At 27.9% G+C, this 18,707-nt stretch overlaps 1 protein-coding gene across 1 annotated transcript; it reads right to left on the reverse strand.

Annotated features, from left to right (window-relative positions):
• Nucleotides 1–16,243: 16,243 nt before the first annotated feature.
• Nucleotides 16,244–17,299, reverse strand: LOC110651609 (transcription repressor OFP13-like). Its single transcript, XM_021806983.2, has one exon. It carries the CDS (start codon nucleotides 17,178–17,180, stop codon nucleotides 16,395–16,397), a length of 786 nt encoding a protein of 261 aa, XP_021662675.2. The 5' UTR covers nucleotides 17,181–17,299; the 3' UTR covers nucleotides 16,244–16,394.
• Nucleotides 17,300–18,707: the final 1,408 nt, after the last annotated feature.

Genomic DNA, 18,707 nt, shown 5'->3' on the forward strand with positions numbered 1-18,707 from the left:
TATCTTTATTTGTTAAAAATTAATCTAAAAAATATATTTAGTAATTAAAATTAGAAATAACAAGCTTTAAACACTGCACATCGTTGCGATTTTTATTTTTTTATTTATTATATTAATATAATTAATAAATAAAAAAAATATTTATACTGAAAATATATCTCATTCTATTTGGTGATAATATAAAATATTATATTTATATCTTATGAAAAGAAACTACTATATCAATAATTATTGAAATCATTTAATCAATTCAATCAAGGTAAAATTTTAATCATTTACTGTATTACATAATTTTTTATGTATATATAATTTAGCTTAAGATCAACTAATATTAATAATGTAAAATTTATCATTTACTTATTAAAATATAACAAATAAAAATAATTTTTTAAAAAATATTTAATTATATAATAAAGTTAAAAAGATGATAATAATAATGATAATAATAATAATAATATCAATTAAAAAATAAATTAATTAATCCATTGAAAAAACTAACACTATTATAAAAATAACATATATGCACATACTTTTAAATATTTTTTTATTATTGAAAATAAATTAAATATATTATAATCATATTAAAATTTAAGTAAATCAAATTTAATTATTTGTTATTTATAAACTAAATTTATATATTTATTAGATTAACAATTCTAATAAATATTTTGAAAAGTTTATAGATATTATTTTTTAATATTATGAGAGAAAAATTCCTTAATTTGACTATAACAAATAATGGAAGAATAGATGACTTTTATGATTTTAGCTAGAAAATACTTTTTGAATAAACTCAATGCTAAAAAAATATATTCTTCTATTAAAAAAAAACAATTTATATTTTAATTTTTGACACTTTCTAATTAAAAAATATAGTAATTTTAACATAATAAATAATTCATTCATTCAAAAAAATTAAAAAGTAAAAATAGCAAAATAATTATTAATAAATGAAAAAAACCATTGATTTAAAAGTTGATCGAGTTTAATTGTATTATATTACTTTATTTTTTTAAATATTATTTAGTTGACTGTTTTTATTTTTTTAAAATTTAATAAGTTTTTAATTTAATAAAGATATCCCTTATGAATTATATATATATACTTTTCTTATAAATATTTGTTTTGAGTACAATTATTTTTTTTCTTTTGCAATTTATTTTTTTTAATTTATAAAATAATTTTTAATATTGAAATTTACAATATTTTAATTATTAATATTTTAAAATTAATAATATTTTATTAATTTAATGATATAATATTTTAAATTAATTTATAGCACTGTTATTCTCTCAAGAGATTTTTCACTGACAATTTTAAATCGAGTGTAAAAGTAAAAGTAAAAAATGATAATAGGGAACAGTTTGACTGTTTTAGTATAATAGTATAATAAAGGGTTAAAATAAAAATAAATTTAATAATTTTTAGAATAATTAACAAATATATAATGTAATGTGTCTAGAGTTGTTGGTCAAAGTAATTTCCAGCGTCGAGAAGAGACCGTTGAAAGCGCAAGGTGGCAAATTTCATCGGAATTTGAAATGGATTAAGCTTCTGCAACTCAACACTAATGCTTAGCAAATTTTAATGGAAAGAAAGAAAATAAGAGATGAAAATGAAGTAAGAAAACTTTTATTTATTTTTTATTGCATATTAGGATAAAAGAAAAATAAAAAATAAAAATGAAAATAATTTTTTTTCTTATTTGAAAACCTAAAAATATAAAAAAAATATATATTATATTATGTATATTACATGTCAATTTAATTATATTGTGTTAGTAAGCAAAGTCAATTTATGTCAGTGAAATGAAATGAATGCTAGAATTAAAATTTTTATAATTCATTAATAAATAAATAATAAAATTAGCATAATATTTAGACACTTTATAATAAAAAATGAAAATTTGTTTTATGATAGAAAAAAGAAATATGAACATGTAAAAGAAAAAAAAAAGGGTAATAAGATAATGCCATTTCAATGGAATTTATTGCAGTTTAATTAGAAAGAGACAGAACAATGAATGGTTACATTGGTGGAGGTGAAGCTGGCTATAAACACCTGATATCCAATTGATGACAGTGCGATTTAATATGAAATTTTTTGCTCATAAAACAAAAAAGAAGAAACCCTAAACTTTCCTTCACTTTCTTATAGGTAATTGTTTTTCCACCTTAAGCAGCAATTTTCTTAACACGTATTAAAATTTATCTTATTTTAATATTTAATTATTTATGAATATATTTATATATAAATTTCATAGTTCAAATATTTATATTTAGATATAAAGAAAATATATTATCTCATATTAATTTTAAATAAAATATTTATATTATATATAAGATGAAAAAATCTCTTTTTTTTAGATAAATATTCTCTTTTTGAATTAATTTTTAAATAAAATTATACTAATTTATTTTCTCTAAAATAATTTATAAACATAGATATCTATTCAATTAAAGAGAGATTTAAATGTGGTCTACTTTCTTGGGTTAATCAAAATCTAGGGACCAAGCACGAGCAAGGGAATCTTTATAAGCTTAGTGGAAACACCATGGGCCTTCAATCTCTTTCAGAAGAAATAGCTAATCAAAACCCTATTTTCTTTCTTTCTTTGGTTAAACATGCAACCAAGAAAAGAAGCAACACCAACTCATCATCCTTAAATCCTTGTTACGATAAAGAGAAGAAGGATTGTGCCTGCTTCAACAAGCAAGTGCTCTATTTTAGGAACATGTCTTTGCAAACACGTGGCTTTAATTTGGCTTCATTGTTGAAATATCAAATCCTTATTAGGTTAAGTATGCACAATTGTCCATCTTTGTCAAATCTATTCTTGGCCTTTCTTTTAAATTAGTCTGGCAACACTTTTGTACCTAATCAAATCTTGTATTTTTGGTTGCTTGAGCTTACCAGCAAAAGTTACATATGTACTTGCACACCGGACCAAGCTCTAGCCAAGGGCTTTTTTTTTTTTTTTTTTTTTTTTCACCTTCTTGGTATGAAATTCTACAAGGAAAGTCAGAGCCTGTTTAGTTGTGAAAAATAATTTTTTATTTTTTATGAAAAATAATGTTATTCGCTCGAATCACGCTCACCCAAATCATGATTTCTCAATCGGTATAACGGGCATTGAAATATATATCTCACAAATGAAAGATCTATCTCTCCAGATATGACTCTGAGATTTTGACGAGTTAGATTCCTAATATAAATATGACTTATAACCCAACAACAACTCTATCAAGCAAATAGAATTGATAGGAACATATTGGACAAAAGTTATGCAAAAGTGCTTTTTTCCCCCTTAGATATCAAAGTACCATATATAATTATACCATAGTTGTTGAACACTGGAAATCAAATTGAGAGATTGGATGGCTAAAATATGGCAAAGAGAAGTGACTAAACCCATCATGAAAAGATGATTATGAGGACCCTTATAAGAAGTACTAATTTAGTGGGGTTTTCATCCGCTTTCTACTAATTAAGATAACAATTGAAGGACAATTGCATGTGGCAACAGAAAGTAAACCTATGGTATAGTTGTTACCACTAATCACATCAAAATCATGAAGCCATGCCATGATAGATAAAGAACAGACAGAGAGAAAAGTTTGAAAGACATTAATTGGAGATTTAAAGGTACTTTCAATTCTGCTGAACACAAGGAAATGCCAATAAATGAAGGGTCTTAGCTCTCTAGATTTTTTTTTTTTCTGCTTCCATAACTTTGAGTTTTGTCCCTCAAAGCTTATGTTCCTAATTTTTTTCCCCTCTTAATTCACCATTAAGGCCCACCAGGGTCTAAGTTTTTGGGACAGATATCCAATCATAATGACAGTTAAAAAAAAAAAAAAACCAATCTCAAGGAACCTGAAAGGTTCTCAAAAGCAACAAGAGAGATTTAAGGGTCACATGGTGATGGCTAGGGATGTTGGTTTGGTTTCTGTATGGTTTAATTTAATAACTAAAATCGAAATTAAGGTTTTGATTTCTTAATTTTTAGGAATCAAATTTGAAATTAAAATTTGATTTTAATTTCAATTTAATTCTAACAATCTGAGTAAATTTCAGTTCTATTTTGATTTTAATTTAATTTTAATTTTAGTTTGAATCTCGATTTTTATACTTAATTTTGTGTTATTTTAAAATAGTAAAAAAAATCTTAAATTTTTAATAATAATACTAACATTAAAATAATAATAATATTATTAAAAATATATTATATATATATTCCTTAATAAGAATAATATATTATTTTCTACATATTTATTGATTATATAATTTTTAAATAAAAGATACATGTATAATTAAGAACTAAAAAATATAGTATATGATTAATATATGATTTAGTGATAACTAAAGATTATAAGATGATTTAATGCATCTATGATTAAAAATATATTAAAAAATTAAAAAAAATAAATTATATACTGTGTGTTAACAATTATTTAAAATTTTAAATTATAATTTAAGTATAAGGGTTCAGATAATAATTAAATAAAATTATTTTAAAAATAAAAATTTAAAATGAATTGAAATTAAAATATTGACAACTAAATCAAACTAAAATGAAATTATTGAAAAATTAAACTAAAATAATACTAAAATTTTAATTTAATTTCCATTATTTAGATAAATTTCAAACCAAAATGCACTCCTTTAGCTAACAGTCAACTTGCAAGGTGGATGATTACTTGCTACTTTCCTTCATTCAGCCTTTTCACTTTTTCTGCTCTGCTCCAACTCCAAGATCAAATCATGAACTTTGTTCATCATTACAAGACTAGGCTGTTAAGTGTTAACCCAAAATTGCAGCAAAAGTAAAGTGGAGCCAAACAACAAAAGCAAGCGTTTTAATAAAGAGAAGAGAAAAGAAAAGCCAGCAGAAAATGACACACTTGAACATCATTACTCTTTGTTTTTGTTTTTCCCATACGCAAGTCACAAGTCATTTTCTTCCTTACCTCCTTCAAAACCCTAGATTCTCCATGTGCTGTCTGTCTTTGCTCCATTGCTTGCTTTTTAACATCAATTAAGGGTTTATCTCATATGTTATTATTGAATCAATTTCATTTGACATCTTTCTTTAATTTGTATATTTTAATAATTTCTTAATTTTTCAGTAATTAATAAATGTTATTTTAAACTTCTGGTTTTCTTCGAAAAAGCTGAAATCGTCTCTGATGAATTCTCTTGCCCTTCGGGCTAGAGGGAACTCTTTCTTGGCTAGAGTATAGGCTTGTTTCCCTACGTATTTTCTAGTATTGGTTATAGATATCTTTTTAATTTGTGTGGTTTTACAAATTACGTGCTTTTTGGGAAGGACTTTTGTTTCTTTGATCTGTGTTTATTGTGGTGTGATGGCTTTGGTGTAGGTTCTCAGCTTGGGGTAGATTCAAGGAAGACGACATTGAGGATTAAGAGCTGATGTCCCAAAAAGTAGCTTGCCAGTGCTTGATGGCTAGATGGCTTCCACTTCTCCAAGTCAAAGATGATAGAATTTCAGTCGCTCCTTGTGGAGATGACGGTTTTTGTTAGTTTGTTTGGGATTTCTTCTTGGCCTGCTTGATTTTCAAGCCTTGCATGGGTTAGCAACAACTCCTTTCTAGTCTCTGATGGGTGGCTTTGGTTCTGCTAGGTTCTCGATGAGGCGGCATTAAGTATGCTTCTTGACTTTTTGCTTTAATGTAGAGCTAGGTATTTGGTGGGGAATGGTCTTGGGCTCTTAGCCTTGCACTTTGGATTGGGTCTTTTATTGTAAAAGCAGGCTTCAAGTCTTATATTTGTATTGTCCACTGGACTTTTATGCAATGACAAATGCATTTCTAAAAAATAAATAAATAAATAAATAACACGCATATAGATATTTTATTAAGGTATTATTAGTCTTACCTTTTAAGTGAAGCTAGACATGGGACAAGACATGGAAAATTCTCACATCCGATTGGATCAGAACTGAAAGAAAAATGAACAAGTCTAACAAGAACGCAAGGTTTTTGATGTAAACTGAAGATGATATGACAAAATGTGAAAAAGTTGGGAGTAGACACCACAAACTTTAAGTTGGAACAGCCTCTAATGTACTTAATTTAAAGACGTGAAAACGTGATACAGTTGTTGCCTTTGTACTTATCAACACCCACATAGATTTTAATGGCAATCTTGGACAAAACTGAATGCTCATCTCCACAAATTAAGATTAGGATAACCCACTGCCCCACTGCTTCATATTTGTTCCTAAATTGAATTTGTCTGTCACACAGACAAGATTTTAGTAAATACTTAGGTTTTGCTTTGTTCAAAATTGTCTATTTTTCAGAAAGTAAATTTTTTGAGAAGTCACTTGTAGGATATTTATTTCTTAGGAAGTATGATTTGAATGTGTTTAGTTTATACGTTAAATTCTCATAAAATGAAGTGTATTAGTGAGAAGTGACAGTGAAAATGACATAAATATTTTGCTCCCAATGAAAGTATCATATTTGAGAAAGGATAAAGTAGGAAGTAGTGTAATTTATGCTATGAAATTTGGGTTTTGTTTGGTTCAAATGAACCACTTTCTATTAACTCTACTTTATGGAAAGTAAGTTACCTAGTTTAAGGTAAGAAACTTTTTGAAAAGTAAAGAAAAAATGACCTTTCACTCTAGAGAAAGTGGACGCTTACTTTCAACCAAACAAGTCAATTTTTTGCGTTTATTAAGAACTTAAAAATCTAAGAAATTTGGGTTTTGTTTGGTTCAAATTAACTAATTTCTATTACTTTACTTTATGGGAAGTAAGTTACCTAGTTTAGGGTAAGTAACTTACTTCCTAGAAAGTAAAGAAAAAATAACATTTCACTTTATAGGAAGTGGACACTTACTCTCAATCAAATAAGTTAATTTTTTGCATTTATTGAGAGCTTAAAGTTCTCCGACTCACTTATCCCCAACCAAACAAGGCTTTGGAATTACTTGGATTGAGCTAATGAACTTACTTCCTTTATATAAAGGAAGTAAACTCCTGGGAAGTTTAATAAAATGACAACCAAATAGGCTTGATTTTATACTTCCTGAGAACTTCACATTTTCTAGCTAAATTACCTCCAGCTAAATAAGGTCTTAACATATCAACTATTGTCAGCTGTCAACGATTAACAAACAGAAATAACTATTAATTACCAACTATTAGTTACCTTCAATAACTAATCCAAACGAGCCTTAAATTTTTTTTTTCAATTTTTTTTTAATTTTAATTTGACTCTACATTAGAATGAACCATTTTGATTTGATTAATTTAAATCAAATCGATTTAGATCAATTTAAATTTAAATCTAACTTAAACTAATTTTTCGAACCAGGACTAGTGCTGAATATTAAGTAAGGAACGAAAACAGTATGGGCTGAATGGGCCTACATCAATCTGCTTGTTGAACCCAATTGAAGTGGCCGATTGTAGGTCATTCTGGAGCAATATTACGAAAAGATAATGTAAGAATTTAAACAAAACATACATTTAGAAATCAGAAAGTCTAATGCAGTGATCATTTGATATAAGTAATAACCAAGCAAATTATAGTATCTCATTTGATGACAGGTGAAAAAATTATCATGTGAATATAGAAAATGACTCAATTCTAATGAATTTTATTTTGCTTATTCAATTAGAAAACCAATCTAGGTATTATATATCCATTTGGCTTTATATATATTTTGTTTTTAATTTATAAAGAAAATGAACTGAATTGAACTCTATTTTAATAAAAGAGAAAAAAAAATTTATTCAAAATTTATATTTTATATAAAATTTTTAGCTCAAATTAATATGAAATATTATAATTTTATATAAAGAAAATAAATTGAACCTAATTTCACTCTAAAAATTAACTTTCGGAAGTGGAGACTCATTCAACTTGACATATGTAGGCGCAGTAAATTTTGACTGCATCCAAATAAGCTGGATTCAATATTTTGACCCATTTAAATACCTTTTTTTATTTAAAATTTATTGCAAGTGTCTCAATCTGTATAAATAAGAATTTATATGTGGGAATTACTCTGTTCAAATTGAAATATGATTAAGAATTTTAACATCTAAATTTATATCAAATTTAATTAAAATTTATCTTAAATTATGTGTATTTATTTTAAATTTTATTATCATTATTTTTTTATAAAAATAGAAAAAAAATATTTCATTGATTAAAAGCTGAGTACAAAATAGAAGTAAAAATAATAATAATATAAAAAACTTGAATGGTCTGATAGTATTTACAGAACATGTAAATAGACTAATAAGCAAACTTCATGCTCTACATTACAATTTTATTGTATTTTTTCGAACCCCATCAGATGTAACACCCCTAAATTTTAAATTTATTATTTTATGTGTAATTATTTATATTTTATTTTATTTAAATTTTGGAAAATTATTTAAAATTTTTTGAATTCGATTTTCCGAAAATATAAAACTTTAATGATTTTTAAAAATTAATTTAAAGACCACATGGAAAAACTAAAAGCATATTTGGACTCTACGAATTTTTTTGAGTTTTCTAGAAATTTTTTCAGAATTTTGGGCCTCGTTTTCAGTCCCAAGGCAGAGTAAAAATTTAAATTTTTGTATCTTGAATCGAACCGGCCGAATCGAACCGGATCGGGTCGGACCAGCCCTTCTTTTTTTCTTTTCTCCTCCTGCGTCGCGCGACCCTCTCCTCTTCTCTCTTTGTTTTCTCTCTCCTCCCTCCGCCCCTCGCCGGCCAGCTGCCACTCAGCCCTCCCCCACACTTTGGCGCACCTCCCCAGCCCTTCCCCTGCTGCTAGCAAGCCTCCAGGCCCCGAAAAAGTCACGCGAAACCCACTCAGCGCGCGCGCCCAGTTTCGCCTTCTCGGCCAAAATCCGGCCGATCCGGCCACCGATCGAATCGGGTCTTATGTCAAAATCCATTTACACCTCGAGAGCTTTCCATAGACACCAAGAATACCAAAATCTATTGAGCGGTTTGCCCAATTTTTGTCCGGGAAGTTTTATCTCATTTCGAATTTTGGACTAAATTTCTCGCAAACCGTGAACCCCACAAGAAAACCGAGAGTACCGGAGTGCTCCACTCGTCGAGAGCTTCATGGCAATACCAACTTCAAAATTTTTCGACACCATTTTTCAGTGGGTCCAGTAAAACTTTGTAGTGTTTTTTTGAACACTAAATGAGTTTAGAAAATTTCGTAAAAATTATGTACTAACCCCCGCATTGTGGGATTCACATAGGTACCTTCAATTCGTGCAAATTCAACAGTTGCTCGAGTCTATAATTTCGAGCTGGACAGACAGGTTACCGAAAAAGTCTCCGAATTGGGTCGAGGTTATAGGCTATCCCACCGTTTCAGACGTACCGGACGCGTCTCCAGGGTTAGAATCGGCATAGGTAAACCTGAACCTTACTTTTTCTTAATTATCTAGTGCTTAAATTTGATTGAAAATCTATAAAATATTCGTGGTAGCTTAGAAAATTATAATTCCTTTTGCATTAGCTTAGTAATAATGCTAAGGACCGCGAGGCAAAGTTTTAGAATTTTTAGAGTTCATTTGGATAGTTTTTGTAAAAAGGGTTAATTATAAGGACTAAATTGTAATTTTTCACATTGTGATTGTTGACTGTTTGGATGAGCCCAGGAGGGGCTATGTGATGTGATTGAGTTGTGGATGTGTGATTTGTGGATATAGAAGTGCATTTTGAGCCATTTTGCAGATTGGGTAGGTCCTAGGTATAGGGGAGACTCAGCTGGATTTTCGACACGACTTAGGACATCTTTGATTTTTTCTTAATTTGTATTGAGTCAAATGTATTAAATAATTATAATAAAATTGTTAGGTGAGCCGAGACAGCCTTCCTCCTTCGCCCAGCCGCCACAATGACCTCAATTTAAGTATGTGAGTAAAATATTAATTTTAATTATAATTTTGATATCATTATATGTTCAAGCATTCTCATGCATCACTTATAAATATGTATCTATGTAGTTAAACATTAGGCACGTTTTATATTGCATTCATAATTATTGAAGTGCCATAGATGTTGTTTGTGGTAATTTAGAGCAGTGTGTGTGCGTGGAGTGCGTGTGGTATGGTATTAGATATGGACAGGACGGGTAGACACGGTTTGAGAGACACTCGCTGGGACCTGGTCCTTTGGGGTAGACACGGCTTGAGAGACACTCGTTAAGACCCCGCATTTGTTTTATTAAGCGAAAGTCCGGCTTGAGAGACACTCGCTGATAGAGGTTGGATTAAGAGGGCTGTATAGGGAATCAGCTCCCATATATATATTGCTTGACAGTGTTGGGTGTGTGAGTGCTCTAAATTGTCTTTTTGCTGTTATGATATGAAAATTATAACGATGTTGCATTTCACTCCACATGGTGCATTAACTTTAGATAGTTATAGAGATTATGATTAAAATTGGTATTTTACTCACTGAGTCGAATGCTCACTCTTGTTTATCTATTTTTCCAGGCTACAGGAGGATTATTTGTTGTGGCTAACCTGCTCTTCTTCTTCGCAGGTCCATTGATAGTATATAATGTATTTTATATAATTGAGCTAAATTTTAGGCTCCGTATGTGTTAGAAGCACTTATTTTATTTTGGGCATGTATTATAAAAGTTATGTTGGACCTATAAAATTTTTAACTGTATGCATGATGGGATTGGATGAGGGAGTTGAGCTCACATTTGAGTTATGACATTTTGATTACGTGGAGGGTGAGCTGAACTCCCTAATTTATTATATATTGTGTTTTACAGGTCGGATGAGTAAAAAACTCTCTGTTACATGGTCCATTTTATGGCCGGACTCTGTCCGGTTGAATTCTTGAAATTGGGCCCAAATGGGCCTTAGAGTTGGGTTGAGGAATAGTTAGGCTTACTACGGGTCTTGGGGGCTTTAAGCTGACTCATGTCCTAGTGCTGGTCCGGCCCATAGGTTGGGTCGTGACATCAGATAACTTTCAAATTTAAATATACTATTGAATAAAAGATCTACCTAATAATTTAAAATGACCCAAATAATTTTAAGAAATAAAGGCCAACCTAATAAGTTGACTGGAAATTGACCTAATAATTAAATTGAATCAATAAACTTAATTTTTTACAAAAAATAAATTAATATAATTTTTTTTCTAACCAAAAGAAGACTCACAAATTAATCGAATCTTAGACGAAATAAGTAATTCAAAATGACTCACATTTCACTTGGGAAAAAAAAAAGAATTTAATAGAAGAAGTGGGTTAGGTTAGGTTGGAGCATCATTGGTACACCAGCAATAGTATACATTCATACTGAATAAATCTCCGCAATACATACATACATATATCATATGTGTATATTGCTTAGTCATATCTAGGGATAGCAAGTGTGGTTTTTTGCGGATATTTGATTTAGCCAAAGCCTAATAAAATGAATTTGAGTAATATATAATTATATTTAGAATGAAAAATAATTTTTTATGTAAATAATTAATTAAAATATATAAAATTAAACTATTTGAGTACTTTTTAAGTAATAATAATTAAATTTTGATAAATTTAGATAATTAAAAATAAATTTTAATTTAATATGAGATAAATTTAAATTTAAATTTTAAAAAAATTAATTATATTCAAATTTAAGTAAATTGATTAATAACTTACCTTCTTGCAATCCCTAGTCATGCCATAGCTCTCATGCCTTCTAATTTATATGTTGGGTGCTTGACAGTCTCATTCGCAGATCATAGGTCACTTTCTTATATCCACTGCACAGTCCAATCTGATCCCGTTAATTCCATCAATTTTCTTTAAACCTATTAGTAATCGAGGACTATTGTAATTATTAAGACAGATATTGATATTTTTAACTCTGTGATTCCTTTTTATTTTGGAAAAATTATCATTTAATTTTTATATTTTAATAAAATTAATTATTTAATTTTTTTTTATTTTTGAAAATATATTATTTAATTATTATATTTTTAATCCATGACCTATTTAGGTTTTTTGTTAATTTTTTATTAGTTAAAGGAAATGGAATAATCGTAAATAGAGATTGAATAATTGAAAGAAATTGAATAATTAGTTTAAGAAAATAATTTTACTTTAAAATAATAAGAATAACTAAACGGTTAATAATTAAAAAATATAAAAATTAAATAATATATATTTAAAATAGAAAAATTAAATAATTAATTTTGTTAAAAATATAAAAATTAAATAATGATATATTTTAAAATAGAAAAATATTAATCAATTTATTTTAAATTAATTGAGCCTGATTGACTCAATCTTTTTTTTTATTGTAACTCAATAGTTGAATTTTAATTTATTTATATAATTATTTTTTCTGAAAATTATTTGTGTTCACTTATAAAATTTTTTTACAAAAATAAAAAAAAACAAAAAATAAAATTTAGTATTTAAATATGCTATTTTTTTAAAATAAAAAAATTGAAAAACCAGTTTACTAATTTTCTAAATTTAACTAAGATTTACAAAATAATTTTAAGTTAATTTTCACTGTCTTTATAACAAAAGTACTGTTTTTTTAACTATTTAACTATTTTTCAAATAGAAAATAGTAATTTTTCTATAATCAAAATTATATTTTAAATTTTCATAATTAAAATTAAGTAATTATTTAGAAAAAATATTTATAAATATTTATTTATAATCATACTAAAATAATTTTAATAATAAAATGAGTTTTAAATATATTTTATAATTATTTATTTCTTTTAATGATGAAATATATAATTAAATAATTTTTTTTAAAAAAAATTTGAATTAGAAAATCATTTTCTATTAATAAGAGGTGAAAATATTTTCATATTTTCTCTTATTTTTCATGAAAAACAAAAATAAAAATGAATTTTTTTAAAAAAATAAATAATGAAAAACAGAAAACAGCCGTTTATTTTAAATCTTTGAGATTATATAATTCAACTAGCAGATGTGAAACCAAATGCAAAACGGATAAATAAAAGGAGAAAAAAAGATAAAAACTTAAGAATTAATAAAACCATTAATTGAATAATTAAGAAAAATAATTATGAAGGATCATAAATGGATTGACAGGGTTGACAGATGAATAACATTTATGGCGTCTCCAGATGATATCTAATAAGAAGAGTGTTAAAAATTCAGACTGAACGGTGATGCTTTGCCCACCAAAAATCCTTTATGGAGGAGCGTTCATCCCTCACAACTCTTCATATCAATCGCTGCATTTATGTCGTTTCTGCTTCCATGGCTATGGATTCAACGGTTCAGATTTTTTCAGATATTCGATTCAACGTTTGAATAGTATATAAAATGCATTTAAATTTAATAAATTATATATATATATACCCCAATTTGATTAAATAAAATTTATTTTAATGAAAAAAATAATTCTTAATTATAATAATTAAACTTTTATATTGGCATGCCTAAGTTAGGTTCTTCCATTGATGAAAAAAACAAGACCAAAGCAGACATCTTCATTGAATCAAGCAAAATAACATTCAATGCAAATATTAATTAAGATGAAATGATGAACAAACACCAACTTCTATACTGTGTGATAACATATTTTCTGAAAGTTACTCATTTTCTTGGACAATGATAACGTCTTTAATTGGTTTTTATCTAGCTAATTACCACCCAAACATCAGTTGTTTTCTTCTAAAAATTACGTTTCTTCCAAGGTTTTGACAAGCAAAAGCCTGCAGAGTAAACGCTTCTCTCTCCATATATATAGAGTTTGTTTGTTAATTTTGTCTGGGGCTATAAATTATCAAATATAGCCGAATGTATTTTGATTCTTGTATTATCGACTATTGACTGGCACTGTGCACCGTTAAATTGGAGGACTGTATATGGCATCATCATGCATATGTTATAAAGAGATCAATTCATTAGGTATACTCAATCTATTTAGCAAATTAAATCACTTCACTTCACTTATGTTTATCCTTTATTCATAATTGTATTTTTATAAAATAATTTTATTAGTTTAGCGAAAGATTAAGAGAGTATTTAGTTTAACTCATAAACGATCAAATCTATTTATAGGTAGAAAATCATAAGAAAATTAATATTTAATTTAATTTATAAATTAAAAAATATTTAAAATAAGTATAAAATTATAAATAAATATATATTATTTATAACTTATTTACTTATTTTAAAATTACTATTTAACCAAGCAAATGATTATATTATTTTAATAATTTTTAAAAATATCAACATTATTCTTATTTTAACAACGATAACACTTAATTACATATACTTTTTGGTAATTTCAATTAAACATATTTTAACCAATCACTTAAATTACTTAAAAATTATTTTTAATAATTTTATCAAATAATTAATTATTTATTTTTAATTTAACTGATGAGTTAAAATATATATTTTAAAAAAAATTTAAAAGTAAGTAATCAAATCAAATACTATTTAAATTTAATTAAAAATTTTTATAATTATAATAAATTTATAATTATTATTTTAATAATAAATTGATTATAAAATAAATTTATGTTGAATCACGTTAATTTTTTATCTAAAATTTATATATATATTTTTTATTGTGTCAACACGATGAAAGTGGCTGTCCACCTAAAATACTTTCTTTTTAAAATAATTAAAAATGTGGGCAAAATCAAACACAAGGGATTTCCATGTAAAACCTTGATATTTTCGTGAGCTTAACACTATGAACAACATTTCCGTAGAAAATAGGGAAAAAAAATATTTTTTCTTGAGATTCGAAACTCTAGTGATGAAATAATAGGGTTTCGAAACTTCGGAGAGGAAAACATGGCAAGAAAGTTTGGACCCATTCAATAATTAAACAAATTACGACACCTAAAGGGACAAACTTCCTTTAATAAAATATTCAAATTCAAGTAGATTATCAATTAATTAAGTACTTAACCCAATAACAAGAACTTTTTATACATTATCTCTGTATCGATTATCGCGAAACTTAGGGCTTAAAAGTGGCCTTGGCACAAGGTTTAGAAGCTTCGTTGCTGTGATAAGATCTACATCTCAAAGATTAAAGATTATAGCTTAGGTAGCCATAAACCTCGATCGTTGAGAGTTGACACACACACACATATATATATATATATATATATATATATATATATATATATATATAATTCTTTCTGTATGTTATTTGGTCAATTATAGTTGAAATGACTCCGTTTTTTGTAATGTTAATTAATCAGTGCAAGCTTATGTTAATTTAGACTTGAAAACCTACTTAATTAATTAATTAAATTTATATGCCACAGTGATAATAAATTGTAATAATATATATACTATTCCAAATAATTAGTGGCAGTGACATTCCTCTTCTTCCCAGACCCAGCAAGAAAATGTAGCTTTCTCCACTTCCTACACTTGTTTTTTCCCTGAACATTTAGTTTGACAGAAAAAAAAAGATTCAAAATCTTATAGAATATGGCCAAACAAATGCTCTTGCAACTTTGCTATCCCTTTAAAATAATTACTGAAGAACTTTTAATTTGTTTTATCTGAAATCTCTTTAGAGCTAGCCACGTTACAAAGCTGAATTGCAGATGGTTTTTTTTTGTTTTCTACTTGACCCATCTCTCAAAATACCTTATATATAATTTTTAGGGCTCGGACGATAAGGGTTCAGCGGGCAACTGAGCACCAAGGATTCGAGTATTTGGACCACGCCAAAATTCTGCGCTGGAATTGTACCTATCAATTGATAATGACTGTCTATTTTTAAAACCAACGGCTCTGATCTGTCTCATCTTGTCAGTGGGCTTTCAATGGTCCGATTTTACTCCATCGTATTGGTTACACGTGCATATCTGTAATTTGTGTTGCATGGGATCATTTTTATACCATTTATTATTGCCATTATTATTTGGGAAATCTCCCCCCAACCCCTCCTTATTTAAAACTGCATGCCGTTGAAGAAAGCCTTCAACTGGTCTAAATTTGTTTCCTTTTAAAAATAAAAAAATAAAAAAATAAAAATCCATGGATATGATTCTTTTGTCTCATGTAACCATAAAAGATAATTTATTTTTAAGATAAGAGGAAATTTCCTATACATAGCAAGAATGGTAGTTTGATAATTTAAATTCCAAATCTTGTTAGATCATTTACGTCTCTTTAATGCACACAAGAAAATTAAAGTGGCTGTAAGAATTAACAGTGACAGAGAGTTCATGAGAAATCATATTAATCAAGCAAAAAGAGTTCATGAAAAAAGATTTTACTATATATATTCAGCTACTGATATATAAATATATGTACACACAAATGTATAAGGCGTAAATTAATGATAGAGGGAATTAAAACAATAAGAAAAAAGAAATTAAAAACTAAGATGAAGCATATCATCTATAGTTTAATTTTCTTTAATAATCTCATTCTGAGCTTCTAAAGAAGATAAACAAGGACTTATATGAATCTCCTCTTGATCGGCTTCTAATGAAGAAACGCAAGGAGTTGAAGAAGAATCATCGGAAAAGGAAGAAGTGTAGAAAGACAAAGGAGAAGAAGGTGAACGAGAACAAGAGCAAGAATCACTAGCTGTAGAAGAAGCAAAAGCAAGACCAATAAGCAAATCTATAAAAGCACCAATAATATACCCATGATTGCTCGTTCCATTCACTTTCAAATAGCAGCAAAGAAGCTCTTCAAGACTTTCCCAATCTTTTAAACCATGAGCTTCCACCATTTCTTCCATTGACTTCTTGAAATCCACACAGGGGTCTTGGGAGTCCATCGAAAAAACCACACTTTCTTTAAATGGGATCTCACCACCACCGCCATTACCTGCCTTGGCTTCTTCCAAGATTGAGCTAGTCTCCCCAGGCTCAAAGAACAGCCTCTCTGACCTTAAACCTCGAATCACTGTCTCTAAGGCGGGTTCACCTGCTCCTGACTCATCTGATGCAGTGGAGAAGCTCGCAGACTCAGAAGAGTTGGTGAACCAAGACTCAGCAGGTGTGTCCACCACATCTAAGTAAGCTGAGTTAAGAGTCTTGAACATATTGTCGCTGGTTCTGAAAGAGAGGGTTTTGGGTTGTTGACAATAAGTAGGCCAAGGCCATGATGATGATGATGAGGAAGATCTTGATGAGTCTGTGTTAATCTTGGAGAGAAAAGGGAGCTTCATTTTCTTGCCCATGTGGTGTCTCTGCCTATCTAGAGTATGAAAGGATGGTTCAAATGTCCATGGTAAAGAAATGAGAAATTTGAGACCTTCTTTATGTAGGCATTAATGGGCAAGTGAGAGAGAGAGAGAGAGAGAGAGAGAGAGAGAGAGAGAGAGAGAGAGAGAGAGAGAGAAGGTAGATTTTAGAGGAGGAGGAGAGAGAGAGAGAGAGAGAGAGATTGGCAACTGGGGTGGGGTCTTGAGGTCTCTCTTGCTTGTGCTGTGTGCATCAAATTAATAGTCAATGTAGAGATTCAGTTGAGGTCATTAATGAATAATATATGGTACGTATGTTTAATAATAAATAGAGAGAGTATTTCAATTCTGAAGCTCTCTCCCTTTTCTAGGTTCTTGTAGCTTAATTACGCCACCTCCTACAGCTGACATGCATGCCTATTTTTCTTCTTATATCTAAAAAATTTGAACATTTGAAACTTAAACTACCAACTAATTTAATTAAGACTAATTTTTTATTATTAACACTTATCTCAATTTTAGATATAAACACATAAAACGTAAAGTTCGTGGATAAACACATTTAAGAGTGATTTAAGAGTGGTAGGTTTGTTTAATAATAAATAGAGAGAGTATTTCAATTCTGAACTCTCTCCCTTTTCTAGGTTCTTGCAGCTCAATTACGCCACCTCTTACAGCTGACATGCATGCCTAATTATCTTCTTATATCTAAAAAATTTGAACATTTGAAACTTAAACTACCAACTAATTTAATTAAGACTAGTTTTTTTATTATTAGCTCTTATCTCATTTTCAGATATGAACACATAGAGCGTAAAGTTCACAGATAAATATATTTAAGAGTGATTTAATATTAAAATAAAGTAGTCTCTGATATTATATTAAAAAAATTAAACAAGATCTAATTTCACTCCAAAACTAAACAAGGGGTGGAGATTTGTCAAATTTTATATATAATAGAATCACCTTATCCCAAATTAAAATGAGATAATGAGTGATAGAACCAATAATTAAGTTTTATTTTTTTAAGAAAGAATTTTCATTAACTCATTATTAATTAGTTGCCCAAATGGTTGATTAATTTGAAGAGCATTTACTTACCAATTTCAAAAACAAAACTAGCAGATTGCAGGACACAATTTCTGTCTAATGCTGACAGTCAAAACCTAGTGGCTTTCAAATTTCAATTTCATATATACATTAATGAAAGATGTTTTTTTCCTCTAGGTAAAGATCACGTGGTAATAAATCTTGCTAATAGATTACCCTTTGAATTATTGCTAAGTTGTAGAACTTCAACGTAAAGAGGAAATCCTTAAACAACATACTTTTTAACAAATATATATTTCTGTTTTTCTTCTACAATTAACCTCAAATGAGATTTAGACTCGAAGATTTATGATTATAAAAATAATTTCAATATTATTAAATTAAAATTAATTAATTAAAAATATATAATTTTTTTTTCATATTATGCTTTGATAAAAGACATTAAAGTGAAGTAAATAAAGTATATTAAAAACA

Source organism: Hevea brasiliensis, chromosome 5, assembly GCF_030052815.1.
Source record: "Hevea brasiliensis isolate MT/VB/25A 57/8 chromosome 5, ASM3005281v1, whole genome shotgun sequence".
NCBI lineage: Eukaryota > Viridiplantae > Streptophyta > Magnoliopsida > Malpighiales > Euphorbiaceae > Hevea > Hevea brasiliensis.

Excerpts from the sequence above, each read along its gene's own strand:
- LOC110651609 (XM_021806983.2), bottom strand. The coding sequence starts at position 17,180 with ATGGGCAAGAAAATGAAGCTCCCTTTTCTCTCCAAGATTAACACAGAC.